Source organism: Lissotriton vulgaris, unplaced genomic scaffold (assembly GCF_964263255.1).
Source record: "Lissotriton vulgaris unplaced genomic scaffold, aLisVul1.2 SCAFFOLD_5180, whole genome shotgun sequence".
NCBI lineage: Eukaryota > Metazoa > Chordata > Amphibia > Caudata > Salamandridae > Lissotriton > Lissotriton vulgaris.
Window position 1 is genome coordinate 72574 of NW_028250140.1, and position 27201 is coordinate 99774.

Sequence of the window (27201 nt, forward strand, 5' to 3'; positions counted from 1 at the left end):
AAATGCTGCCATCTGTGACTGTGACTGTGACATGCTTTGTACCAGCAGGGATATCCTCATCCAACTCATAGATATCCTTCCTTTGCCACACTTTGCAGAACAGTCTTTGATGGCCATGGGTGTTTGCCCTTAATTTATGAAGGGTTGCAGGATGCGATGAGTTGATCTAATGTTTTTAAATGGTACACTGAGCTGGAGCTTAGCTGCCTGGGGAAGCAGCTTGGCCTCGTAATGATCACTTATGTAAGCATCTTGTGTGCGTCACCTGAAATCTACATTCCGAGATGGATGTGTGCTGTCTGCATGCAGACATAACTGAATATGAGGCCCCTCTGTATTAGTTAATCTTACTCTTCAAACTCACACTTTTACCCTATTGTAATGCTCTACTGGCCTTGAGCCTTCCTGGTTTTCCATTGATTCCCGTGATGTTCTGCACAGACAGGACCATCTCCTTTTACAGTCTAAAGAGTAGCTTTGGTACAACCACCTTCATTACTAAGAGCCTCTCACCAGTGAATGGCCAAGTTATTTTTCATTCACCACCGTCGGTCATGGCTCTGATTTTAGAAAAAATGTGGACACAGGACGGCACCGGTCTTTGGGCTAGTATTCATGAAGAGACTGCCAAAAAGATTTGCCTTGTCATTCATCATTTGTTCGACTAATACCTGAGCCTTCTGATCAGAATACTTCATATTTCTCTGCCTGACACTGCATTACAGTGATATTTCTTTAGTGGATATTTTAAATCCTCCAGTCTACTTCAGGTGCTTAGAAGTCAGGCTATGAAGCAGGTGTGCCCATATCCCAAGGGTTGTGGTGGTAAAGAAGTGTGAGGGAGTAAGATACCTATAGTATATAAAAACATGGGAAATTGATTTTCCATAATTTTTTCCTAGGGGCAAAATGTGTCTGTGCAACAGAGAAAATGCTCCCTTACCAAGAGACTGTTATTGAACACTATTTTATGAAAAATTTAAAATTGAACTACTTCAGACCAGTTGTCTGACATTCCTTTGAGTTGCTCACAAAAGAGCTAAATAGATATAGAAATTACACTCAATAAATTTGTTATGCTCCTATGGCCATAATACATTGGCATAGCCTACTGACCAAAAGAATAGATATAATGAATTTAGGAAAGATGGACTACATGGTCCATAAACCAAATAAAGACTAGAAATAAATTAAGGGATGTTGATTTATTTATTTTGAAAGTTTTATATAGCGCGAACATGACCACCGAGGGTATTAGAGCCCTTTACAGATTATGCGTCACACAGTAATAAGCATACAAAACAGATTACCAAAACCACAAACTCAAAGTCAAAATTGTCCAGCATTCTTGTGAAGGCACAGCAAAACGCATCATAAACAACAGAGGGAGAAAAAAGATCACAGTCTAGAATTGTCAGAATCAGAGGAAGGTGCCAGGCTATGGCAGACATTTCTTCATCAGGAGCCCTTTGACTTCTTTTTTGAAGAAGACAGTAGACGGGTTCACCCTGACTTCAGGGGGAGGGGAGTTCCAGATCCTCGTAGCCATCCCTGAGTAGGCTCGGCTATCGGCCTTTTTTTTCGTTGAATTTTTGAGGTTTAAGCAAAAGGAAGCTGCCGCTTCTGGAGGCTCTAGAACCACAGCTGAGTTCCGGTTTCTGTGCAACAGTGTCTTGATGTGGATGGCTTGAGCCATGCATGCAATTTTGTATCCGAGCTTCATATGGCAACCAATTCAGTTCCCACAAGTCCGGGGAGATGTGGTGGTATTAAGATCTCTTAGGCTTGAACTGCAACCTTTAGGTCTTGAGCAGGGAGGAAGGGTTTGAGCTTCATAAGGAAGCTGAGTTGGAAGTTCGCTCCTTTGGTGAGGGAACTGATGTGCTTCTGCATGTTCAAACTTTTGTCTAGAACGATGCCCAGAGAGGATGCTGAGTCTACAAGGTGCTGTCCGCAGTTAAGGGCAGTCAGCTGATTCAACCATTGCTCCATGACGAGGGGTTGGTTGTCGGTGAGATCTGTAAGAATTCCTTTTTAAGAGCATTTAGCTTCGGGGGATTGCATTTTAGCCAGCTTTGTGTTTCTAGCAGGACTGGATTGAGGGACTGGATGTCTTCGGGGGAGGTGATCTTCAGGTATGGTTGGGTATCGTCCGCATACATATGATAGCGAATGCTCGATGATTTTAGGATTTCTGTCAGAGGCTCCATAAACAAGTTAAAGAGCATGGAGGACAATGCTGACCCTTGTGCACTCCCAAGGTGACTGGTGCAGGGTTGAAATAGGATTGGTTCACCGATTGGTTTAAGGCAAAAACTGGCCTGTAAATTATTTGCTGGCCTTGACAGTCTGTGTGTCCCATTGTGTTGTTTTTGGAATCTCCATAGTATATGTCGGATTACAAATGGCTGTAGCCACAGTGCTCAGTGCTATGATCATGTGCAATTAGGCGCATACACACAAAAAAAAGTGCAATAGCTGTGCCTGAATTTATCTCACATTTTAGGGCAAGTACTTCTTCCATTTACCATGCTCAATCAATACGTTTTACTACTTTTAAAAATCTGGCAAATAGAAATGACCCGTTACTCTAAAACACAGATGAAGTGACCTCTTCAGTAGTTTTTCAGTGATGGCGATAAAGTGTCAGACAAAATATAATTTCTCTTAATACAATTATTTGCACATTGCATCTATCGACTCACTCCGTCAGTTGTGGGATGGCATCAGGGCCGGACTGGCCGTACCAGGCATCAGGCATTCCCCAGGAGGCTGGAAGGGTGGTGACCAGTTTTGCAGAGGTGGGTGCCTGTTTTGTTCCTGGGGACTGTTTTTGCAGCAGTGCTACAATATCGGCACCCAGTAGCAAAAGCAGCAAGTAAGTCTTTCCATCCTCCTGGGGCCAGGCTATGCTTCCCCATGGGCTGGTCTGAGAAAATCGCCATTGTGGCTTTGGGTTCCCATTCCGGTCATGGATAGCATCTCTACTCACCTAAGTGAAATAATTCAACATCCAACAGACATTTTGGGCTGTATCACAAAACATTTTTGGCCAGCGTTATTTCATGTCCTTGGTGGTAAGCTAATGCACTGCTTGCTCAAAGCACTTATTACCACCCTGTTTTGAATACAGGACTCTGAAAGTAGCAATGTATAACAGGAATGTTTGTGCATATTTTGCGTGTGTCCTCCCGCTGTGGTGGTGGTACTGGGTTTTGTTGTTTTTTGTTCTGCAGTGCTTTTGTGCTGCATTGTTGCAATGTGAAAATGTTGTATTGTATTGTAGTTGTATTGTTGCATTTTGCTATGCTTGTGATGTGCACTGTTATGCTTTAATTGTGTTACTATGTTACTTTTTTATATGTAATTGTGTTATGTTCTGTTGTTTACTTCAGGGATGTCAATAATGCTGTTACATTTTCAGAAAAACCAGCAGATGTCTTGAAAGCAATAATTTAGCATTGTCTCAAGTGGTAAAATAGTGCTGTTTCATTTCTTCCATTCTGTAAGAAACCAGTCAGCCCAAACCTGTAGCACAAACGTTTCCAGCAGTTTCTCAGTCTTTAGGTACGTATTTTGTTTTATACTTGGATCTAAAAATACTCTAAAGAAAATTGTTTTAGCATATAAAAATACTGTTACATATAACAAAAGGAAACATGATGAATACATTTATTTAGGTTGTGCTTAAAAGGGAATTCTTTTATTATGTCTTGCAGCTTTTTCCTATTTTGTCCTGCCCTCTGGCATCATTAGCTGTGTATGGGCTTTAAAAATATTGTCTTGAATAAAATAAATGAAATAATGTTATATGTTCATAGACTAACAAATAATGTGCTCCAGAGGAACATTATGGTGGACTTTATGTCAGGATATCATATACAGAAATATCGACTGATATAAATACTGTGTCCTAACTAGCCTAAAGTGTGCACACTTTCTATTATTAACTCCAATGGGGTTATATTTTTGCAAATTATATTTAAATCAAGCACTATCCTGACAACAATATTCTGTTTAAACCCAGATCTCTGTACTGGGATGAATGTATGACATTGTTCTGCATTCTGTCCATCAACTGTTGTTTTTGCATTTGTCACCCGAGTGGGACGGGTATGCTCAGACGTGAGTCCTGTGCTCTCCACGCCACTGGAGTCAAGCTATCCTCGCTGAAGACGGCTGATACCCAGAAACCGGTCCTAGGAATCTTGATTCCGGTCCAGGGAAGACATGGCTTGGCAGTTCGGGCTGGACTGTTCCCATGAGGCACAGGGTCAAGGCTGATTCGCATATGGCCATGTCTGAACTGGGGTGGTGTGGAGTGCAAAAAAATGATGGATTTAGGCCCAGATCTCTGTACTGGGGTGAATGTATGACATTGTTCTGCATTCTGTCCATCAACTGTTGTTTTTGCAACAATATTCTGTTAGCATTCTCAATAGGGGTGCACTTTACCACCATTTTCCTTTTCTGTCTCAGATGCATGGAGTCAGAGTAATTGTTTTTTGCCCTTGGTGAAACTAGTGCACACACTACTATTGGCCATGATGTGGACAACTATGAATAGTTCAGATGAGTTTGGTTTGGCAGGAGCTAGAAGTAGGGTAGCCATGCTCTCCTCCGCTCTGCCCTGACCACTGAATGACTGATATGCTCCTTAGAAGAAAAATCTATAGACAGGAACATGAAACTGCCTCGCCACAAAACTGTACCTGCATCCTGCAGAGTCTTGGGAGATTTCCGGTTTTGAATCCTCACTTCCTAAGCCATATTCTTCCTGATATTTATGGCATGTTTTATAATGACGTCTCATCATAAAAAACTTCACCTACAAGACAAAGTAAATAGGTAAGTCTAAAAATGCTCTCTAGATATCTAAATAGATTTAGTACTTTAAATATTTAACAAACACAGCTACCATAAGGCATCCTCTAACATTCTACCTGTGTGCGTCAATTCCTTTAGCATGGCGAAAAAGAAGGATTTCCACTCAACAATTGTCAAAAGGCTGGGCCTGCATATAAAAACTCATACTACCCTTCCTCCCTCCAACTGACTTCCCACCAACCCCCCACATTCACCCCTTGACAGTGCAACTGTATTTTCACATACTGCCCACATGCACACCGCCATAAACCTCAAGCACCACAGTGCCAACTCACAGCCAGAGTATTTCATTCAACATCTCGCTCACGTGTCTAAATAATCTACCCTTGCCTCCAAACTGCAATATCCTCCCTGCATGTGTCCACTCCAATTAGGGTCCAACATGCCAGAGACAGCCTTATCAGCAAACCTATGTACACATAAAAACTCAGTCAATGGATGGCGCTGTGAACAATCAATCCTTCCAGGACTTGCACTTTACACAACCACACTTGAGCAATCATGCATATACATGCAGCAAACACAACACTACTAATATAAAACTATGCCCATGCTCAAGAACGTTTTCGTGTAGCTCCCACAAACATATTTATAACAACATCCTTCATGCCATGTGTGTGTTTTGCATCTTCTATTTTCTGGAGCCTTTCTCTGACTCTTATACAGTGCCATGCTCAAGAAGAACATTCATGGATGTCAGACTGCAGGGAGATTGCAGGACTGAAAAACACCCAAACGTAAGAGTGCTGTACGTGTTACATGGTGTGGCATCTCACAATATAGCAAATACTTCCACTTCAGCCAACATCTGATATAGGTTTGGCATGCTGCTGATGTATGTGAGGTATGAAGACTAACCTTCTCTTCTGGCTGTCATCTGCTGTATGGTGATGGCTTTCCAATGTGTGTGTGTGTGTGTTATTATTATATGTTATTATTGAAAGATGGTACTTTGCATTGCGTTTTGATCTTAAAATTCTGTAGTGTGGTGGTGACACCCAGAGAAAGGTAACAGTCCAGGATTGTATGAAGTGCACAGATAATATGGAGTTAGGCTCATGGAGGTACAGTGACTTTAGGGTTCAGGTTGTGCTGGTACACAGACGAGTTTAAGTGCCTCAAGCTCAAGAAATTCCACGAACATTTGGGAGGCTACATGAACTATGGGTCCTGTATTTAGTGTGTGTCCTGTTTTGGATATAAGACCCTTTAGATGGTGTCACTGTTGCGTTTCCACTTGCAATTCTGTATATAGTTATAAATATGCCCATAGTATGTGTTCTAAGAAAAACCACTAACTGGACAGTCATTTATTAATTTTTGTTTGACGTGTTTCTGCATGCCAAGTCTCTAACCTACAGACATCCCTAAATAAGTATCGGACTGCTCTATCTCACTACCCTGAGAGTCAAGTGCCAAAAAGAGGATACATGGTTCCCAGTTAAGGGCTCCTTGGTATCGGGCTTCCTGGACAACAGTGGTGAAAGTTATTATGATTAGTGCCCCTAACACCCTGATTGCCCTGTGATCTTCCAACCCAGATTCATCACAAGCTTACATAGTGGGTAACCGATATTACCATTGAGATCTTTTGGCGACACCATAAACTATAATTGGCGAGTATTTTGAAAATGTTACCAGACCCCCGAGATGGCAATAGAGGACCAAGTTATTAGTTATCTCATTTATATTTTTTAAATTACATATTTATTTTGTGGTACTTAGAAACCTAACAATGGACAGTAATTGCCACTGGAATGTTGTCAGTAGATTTATGGAATTCTGTAGATGTAGCATATTTGCCCTAAAATGTGCCATATAATTGATATATTCTGAAAAAAAAAAAATTTCTAACTCAAATGTATGAAAATAATTCGGCCAGTAACACGTGCTGCATAATTTCTCTCGTTTCTAACATAATTTAAATAATATTGTAAAAGAATCTCTCTGCCTTTTTCTACATAATCTGAGCCTCAGGACGTTTTTTTAATCTGACATACATGAAACTGATTATAATATCTTTTTGCAACAGATTACTAATTACTTTTTGATGTCTTTAATTTCACACTAGGTTCTGCATTTATTCTTCATTTTTGCAACCAAACAATAGGCCCAAATCACAAAGGTAAACTGAGACAAAAAGTCTAACTTTATGACTTTCTGTATTCACAAAAGGCATTTACAAGAAGTAAAGTTAGACTTTGTCTCAGTTTTGGTCTCAATTAAACGTAAGACCAAAACTTAAGTTTAACTGAGACAAAAGACTAACTTTACTACTTGTAAATGCCCTTTGTGAATACTGAAAGTCGTAAAGATAGACTTTCATCTCAGTTTACTTTTGTGAATCGGGTCCTATATTTTTCATATGATCGAGCAACAACAAGGATTTAAGTGGTTTACAGCCAGAGTGATGGTGAAACCATGTATTACAAGGAATAAAACACTATGGGCCCGATGTAGGTGGCAAATACCGGTCGGAAACGGCCGAATTCGGCCGTTTCCGACCGGTATTTGGCATCATGAGATGTAGGGGGCCAGATTTTACAGATTCTGTAAATTTACCGAATCAGTAAATTTACAGAATCTGTAAAATACCGAATCGGTATTTTTACCGATTCGGTAATTCCCAGATGTAGGTGGGACTCTTCTGAGTCCCAAAGGCCCTACAAATTCGGTATTTTACCACCCAATCCAATTGGGTGTTAAAATACCGAATTCAGGTGTGCATGCACATGTGTGCATGCACACCTAGCCATGTGACAGACAGGCATGCCCTTAGGGCATGTCTGTGTGCCACATGGCGCACATGCCTATTTTTGGGGTGCCAGGGGGTGTCAAAGTGACACCCCCTGCACCCCTGCTTCAAAGCCCATAGGAAAGAATGGGCATTACCGATTCGGTATTTACCGAATCGGTAAATACCGAATTCCTCCGATTCGGTATTCCAGCACATCTGGAATACCTACATACCCACCCCTTAGATTTACCGATTTTTAATTACCGAATCGGTAAAATTCGGTAATTAAAAATCGGTAAATCTATTCTACCTACATCTAGCCCTATCTGTCATACACTTTCAGGATTTTGCAAGTCACCACAGATAAAAAAAGGAAATCGTCATTCAGACTCATTTATCTATGTAGTCTTGAAACTCTTTGATGACTTGTAATATCCTTATAATATCTTTTTAATGTGTATGTGTGTGTGCATGTGTGTGGGGGGCACTGGTGAATATTGCATCTGGCATGTGGGTAATGGTTTGCATGTCTATTGTGCGAGTTATTCATTACAGCACTAATCATACCTAGTAAATGTAATTGTTTTCTCCAAATCTTATTTGCAACCATAATTCCATTTTCAAAGTGCTTTTTAAGTGAATTTCTATGGTTTTATTAAACATATGTTAATGTGTTAAAGCCAAATTTCGGCCCAACTTCACCTTAACCTTTGTTTTTTCAGTCATTATATACGTAACAGTGGAGCCAAGTCAATTTATATTCTGTGATTACAAGCACCGTATTAATTCTGTTAGGTTGGTAACAGGATTTACAAGTCCAATGAGGATTACATGTTTCACCCTGGGACTACAGCAGCTGAAAACAACCAAAATCCCTAGGTGAAACTACTGGGGAGAATGGTATCATACCAATAGCATCAGATCTGGAATTACCACTTCCGCCAATTCCGTCAATTAGTTCTTGTTTACAGGTAGACATCACATTCATACTTGTAAACCCAGGTAACTCCACAACCGTAACGTAACCAGAACCTGCAGGATCTCTGATTCCAAGAGTGGGGTTGTCAGGTAGGTCTCCGGGGCATTGGTAATGAGGCCCATTGTAAGGTAGATTATTATCACATAAGAGCGTATAATGTTAAGTAGACAAGCACTTATCATTGCCTATTATAATGACAAGAACTAAGGGGAAGAAAGAAACAAGGTATTAGCAGTATAAATGAACAGTTAGGCAAAGTGACTATTCACCAGCTTCAAATCCACAAGAGATTGGAGCATAAAGACTGAAATGATCACTCAGGATATTGATAAATATCCTTACAAGGCCTTCAGCCTAATGAAATACATTCTCTATTAGGACTCTGGATCCAGAAAAAACCACTACATTCTACATCTCCAATTAAGCAAAATCAGCTTCTTTCCAACCATCAACCACATCCTAAATTGTCCTAGAAATACAAATTTCCTTAATGAAAAGAGATGTCATTGAAAATAATCATTGTGTTGTTAATCTATAAATCATTTCCACCATCTAAATTAATTGTAATAGAAATGCCATTCCACCATTGCCTCAATCGTGGTGAGGATATAATTAACTGAAGTATTTGTATTACTATCCCTGCACCTCCAGCAGTTCTCTCAATCTGATAGGCCTGACTTTACCAGAGGCTAACACAATCTGCTGATGTGCCACTCCACCATATTCTCTTCTCAACGTCTTAGCAGCATGAGACCTTCTAACCGAACACACCCTAATTTAAGATAACATTACATAAAGTGAAGTGGGGAAGTGGGGATCCGAGGAATGTGCCAATAAACCACGTGGATCCGGACCAGTGGGTCCGTCATTTTAAATGCCAGTTTCCAAAGGATTCGGGCCCTCAGGTCATCTTTGTAATGCCCTCTTCTCCCCCTGTTCTCAACATTACAAAGAAAGAATTAGAAAATGCTCTCCGCCAGGTCCCTAAGGGAAGGGCTCCGGGTCTTGACTGTATTCCTGCAGATCTTTTTTTCCTAAGATATAGATTCATGGGCAGTGTACATACAAGTGCTAATGAATGCTATTGATAAGGGAGTTGTGATTCCTAGTTCCTGGGCAGGTGCTGTAATCCTCCCTATTGACAAAAAGGGGGATCGCTCCCAGCCAGGCAATTACAGGCCTATAAGCCTGACTGATTGCATTCAAAAGGTATCTGCCAGGCTTGATTTTAGCCAGAATGCAGACTTGGTTGGAAGATTGCCACATACTTTCTGATTTACAAGCGGGATTTCGACAGGGCATTAGTACAGTGGACCAGGTTTTAAGGTTTGTCCTCATTTACTGGCGCACTGTCACACTGGGTAAAGGTTCAATTTATGCCACTTTTGTGGACCTAAGGTCTGCGTTTGATTTAGTCCCTCGCACGAAACTTTGGCATAGCCTCTTAAAATTGGGGATGCCTTTGGATATTTTGGCATTTGTTATCAAAATCTGTACGGATAACTTCGCCCATGTTAGATGGGATTTGGCGGGTAGTGCAACAGAAAGTTCCCTGTTGAGAAGGGTGTAAGGCAGGGTTGTGTATTGGCTCCCACCTTATTTTCAATATACATATATGGGGTATTGAAATATTTTGACAACTACCCTATGGATGCCCCGAGTCTGGCAGGAAAAAAGATCCCTCTTCTAATGTTCGTCGATGATACTCTTATTCTCTCGAAAACAAGACAGGAACTACAACGTGCCCTCTCGAGATTCGAGGAGTTCTGTGCAGACCATGACCTCATTGTTAATGTAGACAAAACAAAGTTTATGGTTCTCCAGAACTCAAATAGATTCATCTGTGAAGTTTGAATGCAGGAGGGCTCGTTAGAGCAAGCTGAGACCTTTTCATATTTAGGGGTACATATTGATAAAAAACTAAGTCGGAAGCCGCAAATAGACAGCCTAACGGTGAGACATGCCCAACTTTCTGGTGCGCTGCTTAAAGAGCATAGATGCTCGTATACTAAACCTGTAGCTCCTATTCTCCAAATCTATATTTCCAGAATAAGTGCATCAATCCTATATGGTGTAGAACTATGGGGGTATACGAATTTGGAATCTCTTGTGGTGGGCCAAAATAAATTTTTAAGATCATTGAATGGCCTCCCGCAATCGACCCTACTGCTCCTCTTATATTTAGATTTGGGTTGCCAGTCCATCAGGGATGTTGCTCATTATAGGTTATTAATATATTGGAGGAGACTCTTGGTGACCCCAGAGCTGGCCAACTATGCCTTGGTCCTGATGGAAGTCAGGGAGCTGGATGTAAATAGGAAAATTGCATGGTTTAGTTGCGTCAAAAACATTCTTTGTGAGCTGGGGCTAAGTCGTCTGTGGACTTCGCCAGCAGCAAACGCATTTCCAAGTAAAGCTGAGCTAAAGGCTGCCTATTGGCATATGATAAATCTTAGAAGGTTTACAGTTTTCTCTACGTCTACCCTGTCTAGCATTTTTCTGGAGATCAAACATGAACCAAAGCTGGAGCTGTATTGGGACCTAATCACCTGCACACGTGATAGAAAATTATTCCATCAGTTTAGAGTGGGAACTCTACCCACCAATGCCTTCACTTTGAAATGGTCTAACTTGGTTAGAAGTAGCAGTAATTGCCCCTTTTGCCTAGATAAGGAAGAATCTACGCCTCACATCCTTTTTGCATGCCCTGCTTACAGCAATCTGAGGCGACGCTGGCTGAAACCTATTTGTTTAGCCCTGGGTATCAGGTCATATATTGAGGTTTTTAGATAAGTCAAAACATCAGTAGATGGACCCATTATGATAGCGATAGCCAAATTTTTGGGGTGGGTGTGGGTGATCCGGTGGACTGAAGGGATATAAAGTCACCACCTTGTCTACCGACTGAGATTTTCTCTTCTTTTTATTTTTACATTATATGTGATGAATTCCGTTTGTGATTAGATGCTCTTTTATAGGTAAATTTTTACTACATAAGTTACTGCCGATCTATTGAGGATTATTTTAGAGTTTTTTATTAAATTATTTATTGTCTTAATGATAACTGTTATATATCTTGCACTAAATAAGTATGGTTACCAAGTGACAAATTGTTATGCTTAACCTGGACTTGATGTTTGTCTGTGAAAACTTTTGTGATTTTTTTAGAATCAAAATAAAGTTTATAAAAACTGAAGAAAAAGAGGAGGAGTCGAGCCAGCGACCAAGATTGCCGCTTGAGCATCGGCTCCGCCGGCCGCCACATCCTGACCGACTATCCGGCACATTATCCTGAGCCCCGTCCCTACCATCAGGTGGGGGACCAGCGCCTGAGTCACTAGGCGAAATTCCGGTTCATTTGGTGGCCGCGGCGACCGAATATCGTCTTCGAGAAAATTGGGGCCTGTGGTCGTCGAGACTGGGGACCCGGGTCAGTAACCATCCGGGACAGAGGGCAACAACATCGGCCGCAGAGACCTGAAGTGGCCGGTTGGGTCCTGCTTTGTCGCGTTTGGGTCGCGACTGCAACGACGTGCGCCTCCCAACCTGACTTGGAGTTCGACCATCGCAGCAATAACCCATACTCGATTGAGGAGTGGTGGGTTTCGCCCACATTTGCGTTTGAGATGGCATTGAGAGACTCTGAAAAGCCTCAGCAGAAGACCTCAAAAACGAATCGACAGGTCCAGTCGAATCGCATCGACAAATATGCCATTTCCAAGGGGTCCCCCAGTGATGCGAAACGACCTCCGGTTGGAGGTACCGAAAGGGATTCGGTCAGCGACGACCCCACTATGAAGGACCTAATGGCCACGATTACTGGGGTCCAATCTTCCTTGGGCAAGATGGACACAAAACTGGACACTGTCGCAATTGAGGTGGGCCTTCTCAGGGCTGACCTCACCAAAACTACTGAGAAGGTCAAGAACTTGGAGGTTAAAACAACGAGCCTCCTTGAGGACGTCTCTGAGCTCCAGAAGGAAGTCCGCGACCTCAAGGTGGCCTGACACCAATTTGATAGCACGCTTGATGAGTATGAGGGTCGGGCACGCCGCAAAAATATCCGCATTTTGGGAGTTCCGAAGAAATCCGAAGGGGCGACACCGGACCTCTTTTTCGAGGACCTTATCCTGAACCATCTCAAGCCGAAGAGCCTTAGTAATTTTTTTACTTTGGAGAGGGCACACAGTATTCCCGGGGGGCGCACGAGGGTCGGGGCATCTCCGCGTCCCATTATTGCTCGGGTCCTGAACTTTCGCGACCGGGACGCCATCTTGCAAACGGCGAGATCCACAGGTCCGTTGGCCTATGAGAAGGCTTCGCTGTTGTTTTTTCCGGACTTCACTCAGATGGTCCAGAGACAGCGACAAGGCTTCATGTCCGTAAAGCGACGGTTGAGAGACAGGGATGTGAAATACTCAATGCTGTATCCCGCGCGATTGAGGATCGAACATGACTGAAAGACTTGGTTCTTTGATAACCCTGAGGTGGCCGCGGACTGGTTGGACCGTGTGGAAGCATCGGACTCTGGGGCTCAGGCCCGAACGGATAGCAAAGAATAGCCTACTGCTCATGACTGCACTCATCCTTTCGCTGGTGCAGGGGGTCTGGTTGGGGCTGTTCATTCTTCTCCCCCCCCTTTCTGGACAATTATTCTCTATTAGTTCATTTTGCTCGAAACTCTTCACACATGTGATTGTTCCGTTTGGGGGGAAAATGGTTGGTTGGTTTGGGGTGGTGGGAGCGGGCGGCCTGTTGTAAGGTCCTCCTCCGTTTTTCTACTTTTAGATACTAGTTAGTGGGGGAGACAGGCACACTGCGAGTTGGGGATGTGCGTTTACTACATGCAGGGGTGCAGGGTGGGGGGTTGGGGGTCTGACTGTTGGGGACTTCTATGTGTTGATTTGTTTGTTGTAAGTGACCAGAGATTGTTAAGGAGGCCTTCGGATCTCCTGTTCCTTATTGGAAGGAAGCATGGCTGCCGCTAGACAGGGCCTGGGGTTCTCCGTCCTTAGCGGGAATGTGAATGGGTTGGGTGACAAGATAAAACACACTATGGTGAGTCAACTCATTAGACGGCACACGCCGGATGTCGTTTTGCTGCAGGAAACGCATCTAATGGGGAAACGATGTATGGCATTGCACGGGGAGGGTATAAGCTTGTTGCTCATGCTGGTTTTACTTTTGGATCGAGGGGAGTGGGCATATTAGTGAAGAACTCCTTTCCCTTCACGATCCGTTCTACTTGGTCTGATAATCGTGGTCGCTATATAGGTGTATCGGGTCTCTGGGAGGGTAGGACGGTCACATTGGTGTCTATTTATGTCCCCCCGGCATTGCAGGCTGACACGTTTCGTGACTTAGGTCCGATATTTCTCACACTGCCCGTCGGCATTATGGTGTTGGGTGGGGATTTTAATGCAGTAATGGATGGCGAACTAGATAGGCGCCCCTCCCATGTGTTGTTGCCCTCTCGTAGGTGGGTACCCGACTTCATTTCCACGTCAGGGTTGTTAGATGCATGGCGTCTCAGACATCCGAGTGCCACTGAGTATACACATGCCTCTGTGGCGTACAATTCCCTCTCCAGAATTGATCATGTGCTTTTGCCGGCGGCTCAGGCGACCTTAATTAGTGAAGTGGCCCATTTGGCGAGGGGGGTCTCCGACCACTCGCCGATTTGGCTTCGGCTGTGTTTGGGGCAGGACGACATTGGTAGAATAGCTCCCATAAGTGCGTGGCGTCTGAAAGACCCTGTGGTAAAAAAGGAACTTAAGCGGGTCACAGATAGTTTTTTCCGCGAAAACGAAGGTTCGGTCACATCGAGGTGTTCTCTTTGGGAGGCGCACAAGACTGTAATAAGAGGAGAGGCCATCTCCCTTGTATCCGGGCAGAAGAAGAAGAGGAGGGAGGAACTGGACAGAGTGGAGGCGGAGCTTCTGGCCTTGGAAGTCGTGGCTTCCTCAGGGAGCGACCCTGGGGCGAGTCATCGCCTCGGGCTACTCCGGGAAGAATACAAGTCTATGACGCGTGATGGCGCTAAGGCGCAACATGCCTCAACGCAGAGTAGGATCTATTATCACAGCGACAAGGCGGGGAAGTTGATCGCCTGGTTGGAAAAGGGTGACTGGGGGTCTCGTTTGGTCCTGGAGCTGAATGTGGGCCCCGCGGTCACGTCGGATCCCCAGTCGATAGTTGAGGAATTTGCGCGATATTATGAGGAGATATACACCGTGGCTAGAACGTTTACAGGGATCGATAACGCCGACATGATCCGTGATATACCGATGCCTACCAGGCAGACGATGATAGGAATTTACTAGACTCCGCCCTCACCGACGATGAGGTGGCAATGGCTATAAGGGGGGTCCACTCCGGTAAGGCTTCAGGCCCCAATGGCCTTCCCATCGAGTTGTTTAAGTCACATGCAGATAGATTGGCTCCGTATCTGAAGGATATGTACATGGAAAGCCGGGATCAGGGGATCCTGCCCTACGACCAACGAGTCGCCAACATTGTTGTAATCTATAAGGAGGGTAAGATCTAGACTACACTGCTCCTCTTACCGCCCGATTTCGTTGTTGAATGCAGAGCCCAAGATTTTGGCCAAACTGCTAGCCACCCAGTTGGTGAAGGTTATCTCGACCTTGATCCATCCGGATCAGTCCGGTTTTATGCCTCGGCGTAACACCGCTCTTAATCTCCGTCGTTTGCATGGGGTGGTGGCGGGTGCGTCTCACATCCATGAACCAGCAGTTCTGTTGTCACTCGACGCCACCATGGCTTTTGACCGCGTGGAGTGGCCTCACCTATTTGCGGTCTTGACGAAGCTGGGATTTGGCCCTGTATTTATTGGCTGGGTCCGTCTTTTATATTCAGCCCCCATCTCTCTCGTGGTCGTGAATAACCATAGGTCGCGTGACTTTTCTCTTGGAAGGGGGACACGACAGGGATGCCCTCTCTCGCCTCTTTTATTCCCTTTGGCTTTGGAACCGCTAGCGGCCTGGGTGTGGTGGGACCGCTCGATCAGAGGGCTGCACTGGACCGCGGACTGGGAGGACAAGATTTCACTTTACGCTGATGATATTTTGATATACTTGACCTCCCCACGCAGCTCCCTTATTGTCTTTATGGACGTCTTGGCCATTTTTGGCAGGTATTCTGGCTTTGTGATCAATTGGGGGAAATCCGTCCTATTTGTGTTGAGCGGAGACCCCCCTAGAGTGCCTGAAAATTGTCCTGTGAGACTGGAGTTGGTAAGCTTTCGCTATCTAGGGATCCAGATTTCTGGTGACCCCAAGGTGCACTTCCGGTTGAATCTATTGCCCCCCTTAGCTAGACTCCGGTCAGATGTCGCACGGTGGAAAACGCTCCGACTCTCCCTCTTGGGCCGAGCCATCCTCTTTAAAATGATGGCTCTCCCACGATTCCTATATGCATTACAGAACTCTTTCGACCCTCTGCCACAGTCGTACTGCAGTGAGATTGAGTCTTTACAGCGTAGCCTCCTGTGGGAGGGGAGGCCACGCGTTGCCTTGCCGAAATTGGTGTTGCCATGGTACGACGGAGGCATCGGTTTGCCTAACATTCGGAAATACTATTGGGCGTCATAGTTGGCCCCCATAAACCACGCTATATACGGCTCGCCGATAGACCCTGGTTATGCGATGGACCGCTGTCAAGTGCCGGGGGAGAGTACACCCGTGTTCTATATGCGAAGCGCAGTCGATTCCCATTGGTGGGGCCTCCTTCGATCTCCACTAGAGTGTGGCATGAGGCCAATAAGCACCTCAAGTGGGCTGGTCGCTTGACTTTGGCTACTCCCTTGTGGAGTTCTGAGATGCTGGGGATGCTCTGGAAGACCAAGGGGTTTGATCGCTGGGACTTAATTGGTATAACGCAGGTTCGCGATATATGGGGTAAGGATAGGGTGCTGACATTTGAGGAATTACAGGCTAAATACCAGCTGAATGAGACAGAACGGTTTAGGTACCTCCATGTCAGGCATGTTCTGAGCGCCGCTGTTCCCAGAGGTGAGACACCCCCAGTGTCCTCCCCATTAGAGGATTGTTTGCTGGATGGCCTAGTACCCACTAGAGTTATCTCCTTAACGTAGAGCAAGCTGATCAACCATACTGAGGACCCCTTGGTGTTGTTGCGCAGACAGTGGGTTGCTGATGGCTTTGTTCTTGATGACGAGGATTGGAGTCCCCCAAGGAAGTAGCAGTCCCCATGAGGCTCCGTTTGGTCCAACTTAGGATTTTGCATCGCTCCTGTGTCAGGGGCCCGGGATTGCAGAGGATGGGCTTGGCTGGGTCTGCTGATTGCCAAAGAGGGTGTGGGCTACCTGGACATTTCCTGCACATATTGTGGGAGTGTGAGAGGGTTTGTGAATTTTGGTCCAAGATACATTCAAAAATGAGTGAAGTATGGGGAGTGAGAGTTGAGCTGGAGGCCAGGAGATGCTTGTTGAATGTGTGGGAGCCTACGGACCTACCCAGCTACGGCAAGGTCTGGGTGGCTCTCGCGTGTGTGATCGCTAAACGAAACATAGCACAGCTCTGGGGTGCCTCTCGGGCACCTCTGGTAAGGAAATGGATGGAAGACCTTGACTGGTGTATGTTTCGTGAGAAGTCAGTATATCTATCCAGGGGGCGACCCCGCAAATGGGTCAAGATCTGGGGAGCCTGGAATGCCTATCGTGGTGATATCTGTGAGCCACCAGACCTGGAACCTACAGAAATGGACAGGGAGGACGCCTATGCCTGTTTCCTTTCTTCTTAATCTTATGCTGTCATTGTCGGGAGCAGCATCCATAAATATGTAACTGTGGTCACCCGATACACCCTGGTCATTGTTTGTGTGTTGTATTGTTGATTTCTTTTGCTAATAAAAAGAATTAAAAAAAAAAGCTGAAGAAAAAAAAACTGATAACATAACATAACATAGAATAACTTAACATAACATATAACATAACCCAACTTATTAAATACTTTCTGCCATATACACTTGAACTCTTTGAAAGATGCATCACAAAGACATAATGCTATCTCTCTAGGCAACAAAAACTCGAACATCCATCTACTACCTTTTCCTCAAGCTCTGGATTTAACCTTCAAGACCCACCACACCAAAGCAAACCGATCCTGTGTATGACCTGCAGAATTAGATGTAATAAATGATTTATTGGTTGTACTATGGCATGTCGAGGCTAAGAATATTGTGTTCCATTAATACTGTGGACAGAATATCGTGAGACAAAATATCGGAAGGTAAGTGCAAATCGAGGAAGTATAGATTTACTTTGCCAGATGTACGACCATTTGAAATTGCGACTCGCAATTTGCGCTTGATTGCAAGTCACAATTTCAAATGTACAACAATGTCTAAGACACTGATTACGATTCCCAATGGGGTTGCAAAATACGAGCCTCGTGAATATTAATGAGGCACTCGCAATTTGCTACCCCATTGGGAATGGCTGGCCCTCCCAGGGATGGGGTCCTGCTGAAAAACTTACAGTCAATTCTAGGTTTCCTAATTTTCAAAATAACTTACATTCTAAATTACGCAGAAAGGGTTAAACTTCTATACGAATTAATCAAACCTGATTTCAAATCAACTAATTGGACTCAAAAACACACAGAAATTTTGCGTTCAGTGCAAACAGACATGTTAGCAACAATACATTTACAGACATGCGAAAACGTACGCAACCTTGTAATCCGAATCATTCCAGGAAGATACGGATTAACGAAGGTGAAAAGGTACCAATAGCTTACAAATCACACTTGTACACACAAGCTGAAATGAAATTCACTTCAACAGCAAAAATTCTGACAGCAGTTCAAACTGCAGTAGCAAAAGATAGAGCCCTTGCACAGGGAAAACGCATAAAGGTCGTTACCCCTGTACCTGCCTTAGAGGCAGTGACAAAAACGAGCATTCCAAATGCAAAAGCTTTACATTTGAGATGGATACAATGGGTTAATTCTCTTGCTGCAACAGACGTTGAATACGTTTTTGATCCTTACTTGAAAACTCAAAAATCTCTCCAATACGAACAAGAATGTCCTCTGCCCACTGAGATGCTGCCTCTAGAACATTACGGATGTATCATTTATACAGATGGATCAGCACAACCCGCAATTGGGGGCAAACAAGGTTATAGTGCTGCGTGCGGGATTGTTAAAGGTCGCTGGCGCGATGGTAAATTCAGACCTATGGTCACAAAAACTCAATCTCTTAGAGACTGTACAGCTCAGCAAGCTGAACTACAGGCTTACAAGATGGTGCTTGAAAATACCGATCGCGAATTCCCCACACTCATAGTGTGCGATTCGTATTACTGCATCTAGTATTACAATGAATACTTGCAGAATTGGGTTCAAAACGGTTTCAAAGATGCAAAAGGTGGCACAATCAAGCATAAATTGCTTTGGGAACAAGTAGTTCTATTACAGAAAGAACAACAAAAGACTCATGTGATCCATACACTGAGTCATCAGCGTGATGGTGTTCACGTTGCAGGGAATTCATTGGCTGATGAAACCGTGAAGGCAGCTGTGCAAACGTCTTCCGTTGCTGCAATCACTCATTCAAAACCAAAAATAGACAGTAAAATAATGCAGGCTGTCACCGCTTCCAACAAAGATAGCGGTAAAACATTACCAAAAGGCTTTCCACTCAAGTACTCATACATAACTGAAGCAAATAATGTTACTTTTGCTTGAATCCCTGGAGTGGGGGATAGACTAATTCCAAACATGGAACACAGATTAGGACTAATTTTAGCAGCACATGAAGGGCTCGCCTCTGCACACGCAGGTCTTTCCGTCTTTCTGTTTTGGAATGTGAAAACTGCCAGAAAATGAAAGTTTCAACAGTGAAACATCCTGCGCAGACGCCCCTTCTTATTTCAGATAAACCACTAGCGTGCGTTTACCTGGACCATTGTGGTCCCTTACAAAGGGATGGCAACTATAAATATATCATGGTCGCAGTGGATTCATGGTCAAGATTCATTTGGATGTGGCCTCAGCGCTCGGCTGATGCCCGAACTGTTATAAAAGATTTGTGAGTCGTTATCGGCACATACGCAATCGGCACGCTACATTCTAACCAGGGTCCTGCGTTTAGCTCTCGAGTTTACAAGGAAGCCATGGCCAATCTGGGCGTTGCATTGCGGTACTCAAGTCCATTCCATCCTGAGGGAAATTCTGTAGTGGAAAGAAAAAACGGGACATAAAGCAATCTATAACAGCTAGGGTATTAGGCTCGGGTGACGGGTGGGTCAAACATCTAATAAGTGTCCAACGTAGTCTTAACAATCTGCCAAGAACTTCTCTGGGTGGAATCACTCCATACAAAATCCTTTTTGGTACTAGATTGATAGTCGAAGACCTTGATCGTTACACTTCAGTGGTAGAACATAAACCCTTTGATATCAAAGACCTTTTGGCTGTTTTGCAGGACTTAAATGAAACAAGAAGAAGTCTAAGCAACACAATATAGAAACAAATGACCACTGAAGAAAAACCATCTGTCCCAGCAAGACCTGTCTGGATTCCAAAGATTGGGGATCTAGTCAGAGAGAAAATAGCGGATAAGAAGGAATTGGGCCTTCTTACAGAAAACCAGAACCTGTATTAGCAATCCACAGATCAAGAACACTGTTTCTGCTGCCCGTTGCTGGAAGAAAGGAGAACCGGTTCGTTTCAATTGACCTGGTAAAACCACACCATGTGGCCGATAATAAGTAGTAGGCCCAGTGGACTCAAAAGATGTAGCAGAAGACCGAATCTTGCTACTATTCAAGAGGTTCAAACTGAAAGACTCATCACATTTGAAGAATCTGCAGTAAGAAAAGAAGGACTATGCAACAAAGCCATGGAACTTGTGCCTCTTGAAACCCAAATAACAGTTTGTCAAGACACTCCCGTCTACAATGATGTAGCATCTGACTATACCACTATGTCAAGGGAACAAGCAGCTCCAGCGATTTCAAGTAATCCGGATGCAATACCAACAATTGATAGAACTGCCTCTGGCTATTTCATCAACTTTGATATGTTTTCTGAGGATCCCAGTGAGCCAGAAACAATGCCAGCAAATAAAACGTTCAAGGAACAAGTAACAGAACTTTTTCACCAGCTTGCAAATACATATCTGGTTTCACATTGCGTTGAATTTTGGATTGTGTTAGGGGTACTTTTTTTCCTACTTTGGCTCATTCTTGTTTTAAGTTTGGGAAAGCTGATAGAAGGAGAATATAGTAAAATGGACACAGCAAGTAAGAACATCAACTTGCTCCTGAAGCCACACAAATCATCGCATCGTGAACAAAGAGACCTGTCATTAGTGAACATCACAGCCATTCCTCTACCTGGTGGTATAGCATGGGACAGAACTGATTATGACATTTATGGTCTGTAAGAGCTGTTGAAGTTTCCACACAAATTTAAGGTTTCCTTGAGTCATTTTGTTTCACCCAGCACATTTTCAGATGATTGGAACTTTGAGACTGTTAATAACATGATGGCAGACTTAGAAATGTCAGCAAAGTTTGCAAAACATGAATACTTAGAAGGTTCATCAAATTATGAAGAAATGTATTGTTTTAATCATTTTGGTCATCATTATTTGCACAAATCTGCAAACCCTAGAAATGTGTTAACTTATAATCAACGCCACCAAAGGGTAGCCCTAAAACATTTTATGAAAAATGTACATACTTCTCAGGCTTTAATGTCACAAATCCAGAAACATTTTACTTTAAAAATTGTAATAAGACAGGAGTGAAAAGTATGTTGACTAATACTAAGCAAATGTATTCTGCAGCCTTTTATGCTCAATTGTCCACATTAGGTTTTGACTTTTGGAAAGACAACATTGAGACAAAAACTGTCTGGGGCACAAAAGACTGGCAGGTGCAAGGTTTAGAAGCCTTATTCAGAACCTGCATCATCCCAGAACAAATAATGTTTTTAAATGAAACTGTTCAACAGACATCTTGTCTTGGCCTGGCTAAGATAAAAGATTTAAACAAACCGTCCATACCTAAACCCAGTAATGGAACTACAGATGAGGAGGTAGACGTAAACTACATTTTACAACAGAACAGAACTAATCCTGATTGGAAAAAATGGTTAATCTGGCCCACAGACACGAATAACTGTCAAGATAGATTCCTGAACAAGACACAAGGGTTTACAGTAACCAGGCCAGATCCAAGATATGCCCAGAGACAACATCCAGGGATAATAACAACTTACAGTGTAGGAAAACTGTGCCTTGAGTGGCTACAAAAGTCCACACTCCCAGATATAAGACAATACTTAACTTTACTTAAAGATGGCATTGATTTAAGAAACTTCTTACAAGGACCTCGCAAACAACGTAATAAAGTTTCATATACGCAGGTATATACTCTGCTTATAATGAAGCATGGAAAGTCACCCAAATAGAAACTGCAGAACGAATGCGAGAAAGTGATTGTATTAATTTAGAGAAAGCACTCTCTGTAGTTGACAATGGGTTAACGACTCTGTCATCCAGAATTTATTCTTTGGACAGCATTGTATCCTCTGCCATAGACATAATGCAACATAACTTGCTCATGTGACAACATGGACAGTCACAATGGTGTTCAATAATGCTGCTAGGCTAGACGTTACAAAACCTTCATTCAGGCTATGTGCCTTGACATCTAATCAACACCATGTCATTGTTTACTGGATTTAACCTTACAGATAAACAAATCCCTTTGGCACAGAGGGGAGCAGACTATACGGTGCTGAGCATACAAAAACTGCAGAGATTACCATTAACCGTTTCTGAGAAACCAGCCGTTGAATGGATAATACATGGCACCATCACGATACCAGTGAGGATTTTCCAGTTTCAGTATTGCTTAAAAAACATACCAGAAGGCCTGTATGAAAGGTTGGGTAAAGAATACATAAAGTTGACCTGGGATTTACCATACACACACAAATGTTGGAGTGGGGAAAAGGAGGTATTTCTTAGTGGTGAAAATTGCAAAACCACATTGAATTGAATTAGGCACTTATTTAGCGTGACTGCCACCCTTCGGGTATCCTGGCGCTTGGATTATCGTGTAAATACCATACAGCATAATCAATTGACAATAAGACAGTCTAAAGACCGCCTTTGGGAAATAGCCACATTCTCAGACTCTTCCTGAAACATTGAGCGGTACACTTCTATGCCAGGGCATTAATTTGCATGGAGCCTGCGATGGTTCTTCAAACAACTCATCATGACACCTGCAGGGTTCCCCGGCAGCAGTGATAGATCCAATTTTTAGGCAGCTTTTCAATGGGCGCTACATAATGTTGAATGATCACAGCTGTTGTGGAATGATGCCAGGAATAGCCTATCTAGTTAGTGTGTCAGCCAGGGTCACTTGTTGTATGCAAGTATTGTTTCCTAAAACTAAGACAGACGGAGACTCGCCGTTATGGCCTTCACTGAACATCTCTTTTATACCAATTGATACTTTAAGCAGAATGAAAGCCATTCTTTTACAAAAAACTGTGCCACTGACCTCGTCCAAAGAGACGTATGATCTGCAAGTTGCAAGGACTTCTGCAGAGATACATGCCCTATTATCAACAAACTGCCCAGTACATTTCACAGAAATGTTAGGTCATATCTTAAACATGTCTGATACCAGTGGTATTGTACATGTATTTAAGATTATTTTTTCGGGACTGTTAGCACCATTTGAAGCAGTCCTAGGCATTTTTCCAAACTTCGTGCACTCTGTGTTTGGCGGCCTGCCTCTCATCTTGGAACTCATAGCAGAGATACTATTTTTGTTCCTTCTGCTTCGTTATGGCAAGTCCAGTCACCAGCGATACCCAGATTACCATGGAGAACACTCTTCTGGCAATGCAGTATCTCGAACGCATAATTTAGATTCTTGGCTTGGCTCATTTGAGAGATCTGAATACCACATGGTTCCTATCGTACAGACCAATCTGGCAAAATTGCATCTTACCTGTTCTATGATGCCTGCTTTGTGGAGAGGAATGCATGTTGGATATCTGTCTGACACTTCCATCAGCACTGCCAACGGATGTTGACTCTTTGCTTGGTTCGGTAACGGCTCATGCATTGTGTTGTCCCCAACGGCTACCAATCCTGATGACGGCATTCATTGAGGTCTCACCGGCAATTCCAGCTGAGGGTGAGATACTTGGACCAACAGGCACACAGGTACCATCTACTGTGAACATTGCTAATGTGACTGACGATGACGGTGATGCTTCTCATCTGTGTACGATTGATCTACTTAATGAAGTGATTCAACTTTCACCTACTGTGGTAGATGATTTCTTTGCCAGCTTAGAAGATTTAATGTTTTCTCCTGACACCAAGAATCATTTTTGAAATTGACACACAGCGTTCTATAAACTCTGAATTCGCCCTTCGCTTTTTCAAAACAAAACTTCTAACTTTGGAACTCTATTTTTCTACGATTTGATTTGACTTTTTTCCAAATGTAACTTTTTTTTGGCACAAAGTAATCTGCTTATAGTAGAACTATTCTTAGAGAACAAGAAATTCCTTAAATACTTCCTAGAAACAATATTGACCTTATCCACAAACCAATACAGTTTATATATTCTGCTATGGGATGGTCTGAAATTTTTTTCTTCTTAAGAGCCATTTCAAAAAGGTCATTTCATTATTCATTCGGTTAGCATTGCCAATATCATATCATATGCTTACAATGAAATCATTACTTTTAAATGCGTACTGTACAAATGCTCATTTTATGTGGTCAACCATTTTTCAAAATGCATTTTATGTATTTTTGGGTGGTATTGTAAACACATGCTTTAGATATGTTTTAGTGCTTCAAATATTTAGTAATGTCGAACATGATAAAGTGGAGTGGGTGTTGTATAGCATTTTAGGGCCCTAATGTAATTTTCCCGATTCATGCCCTTATATAGGTATAAATCACCAAGTCCTTATATAGGCATAGACATCATAACCATATTTAGACATAGCTCATGCAGTCCAAATACGGCATGGCTACTTCCACTAGTTCCGAAAATCCATAACGATTTCTTGGAAAACTCGGCTTCAGCAGTTAGGGACTTACCCCTGCTTGAATATTGATTTGTCCAAGAACTCATGCAGTTTTCAAAGAACTGAGACTCTTTGATGACGTTATTATGTCCAACCTTTACGTCAAACTCGACACCTTCAAGGTATAAATATGCCCAAACTTGCCTTAGCAAACACACAGTGGTTTGGAGCAGTTCGACTATCTACTTGCCCGATGCATCCTGCTGAAGCAAGTGCCGAAGGAAGCCGACCCTCCAGCAGACGCACTGAGAGAGACGCTGTCTTTTCTCTTGCCGAGAAATCCAGCTCCAGTGTTTCCAAGCTCCCCTTGCGGGGTGTTGGGAAATTGAGTCCTGAGACAGAGAGATACCGGACCTCCTTCATTCTAAACCAAGGTACAGAGCTGATTAGACCCAAAGAGAAATCTTGGATAGATTCTTGGCAAAAAGAAAACTAACCTTATGCTACACCACACTTACTAGACTTAGGTTAGGTACATTGGGGTAGGCGTATTTTAGAAGCACCAGTTGAGTACTTTTAGTCTTTATTTATTCATGTATGTATTTTATGGCTTAGAAATTATACCGTGCTTTTACAGTATTATTTCATAATACTCTCCTTCCTGTACGCATTATACTTTACAGCCAGTATTACGATTGTAGCAGTTCATTTCTTCTGCATGAGAAAGAAGACTGTTCAATAAATACCTTTTATTGAAAATGCCCATCTCTCTATTTCTCTGCACCTCTGGTGAAACGAAGCATGCACGATTGACTGAGTAAAATATCTATCTATTGTTTCCACGACTCTGAAGATATGTTTAATCTTGGGGAAACAAAGTTGTCATGTTTATGCGGTTGTCAGAAACTAATCCCTTCTGATACATTTGAGAAAGTTTCTAGTGACCTCTGAGCTAGCTGGCACTCACAATTAAGTTTAATATATTCGATAGAGTCCTAGTAGACACAAGTCCTACGTCACATCTATCGGATATATTATTCCAATGTGCAGAGCCTATTGGGAATATAGGAACTACACTACACATGGCTAGTGAGTCGCTGTTAGGAAGGGATCGCCCCTTTCTTTAGCAAGTCGCAAAACAAAATAGTGTTAGCACATTGCCCAGAGGAAAACTGCATGCGCAAACGGCTTGCAAACCCGTTTGCGCATGCAATTTTCCATTGTACATCTGGCCCACTATTCTTAATTTCACATCCATGCACCTTGAAGATCTATATATTGTCAAGGTACATATATGTTGGCCTAGGAATAGAAAAACTATACTTACCTTTCAATATATTCGTCCTTTGATATTTTGTCCTCAATATTTGGTGCCATCGAGACTCCAACCTCGATATTCCAGGGGTACACCTAGTTTATTAAATTCACATAGAAACCACCATCATTTTAATCAAATTAACTCTTTCTAAATATCTGGATTAAACTTTTGCCATATGTCAAAATACATTTGAATTCCAATATGGTCCAAAAGCCCAAATGTTTATTAATATCCGCCTATTAAAGTGATTCAAAAATAGACCTCTCAATGTAGGTGCAAGGCTCAATTTTCCACAAGTTCCCAAAGGTGTTAATAAGTGACAACAAATTTCCTTTTCCAAAATCTTTGAGGGGTGTAGAATCCTTACAGATCGCTAATTTATATAGCGACCAGCCTATGGGTGTGAGGAAAATCTTTACACAGGTTACCAAGTTTACAGAACTACTTTTGACAAATAACAATTGTTGGACAAAGGCACACTTTCACACGAGCTTCAATATGTACTATTTATTATTAATCTTGTTAAAATATCAGTACAGGACTGAAGTCACGTTATACAATTTAAAACAAATGATCACAATATTTAAAAACATATTTGATGAGAACTTTCAAATTCACAATTTTTTAGAACATTTTTTTTCTTTGCAACACTACATTTATTAGCAAACAAACAATTTGTCGACGCAGCGTTTCGGTGATCTACACAATCTGCACCTTCTTCAGGACATTGTTGTTCATTACAAACACATCTATTGGGTCTGCACAATCTGAGTGCAAAAAGTAGTTTTCCATTCATCCCCTTACAGGACTCTAACCAAATGAAAGGCTCCCATAAGACTAAGCTTGATCATAAAGGTTGTTTATTGGATCTGATCTAAGAGAAAAGATACCAGTGCTAATGTGTACATGTTTTAACTGTAATCCTGCTGTTCTTAGGAAACTGTTAGCTAAATTCTCTCCTAAGTGCTGTCTTTAATGTTCTGTTTCTGTAAGTACATTTACATGACAATACAGATCTCTATGAATTCAAGATGGTAACTACAAAGTCTTAAGATCGTTCTTTGGCACTCCTTGATATGTAGTTTGTCTTGCCACAACTGTTGCGCTTGGCACACTAAAAGCATCACAAACACAAAGCCCCCACATCAAGCTGCACCTACAGTCTATGTGCACTGCTTATCTCTTCTACTCTGGAAGACTTGAGTACCAAAGAAG

The 27201-nt window shown here is 42.7% G+C and overlaps 1 protein-coding gene across 1 annotated transcript in view; it reads right to left on the reverse strand.

Moving 5' to 3' along the window:
* The window catches only part of LOC147663344 (E3 ubiquitin-protein ligase RNF138-like), a gene marked incomplete at its 3' end in the record, with an annotated part of 108392 nt that overhangs the window by 57275 nt on the left and 23916 nt on the right, over positions 1-27201 (reverse strand). The window contains exon 3 of the mRNA XM_086950508.1: positions 4713-4828. Coding sequence (XP_086806634.1) covers positions 4713-4828 — 116 coding nt within the window. The remainder of the gene's footprint in view (positions 1-4712; positions 4829-27201) is intronic.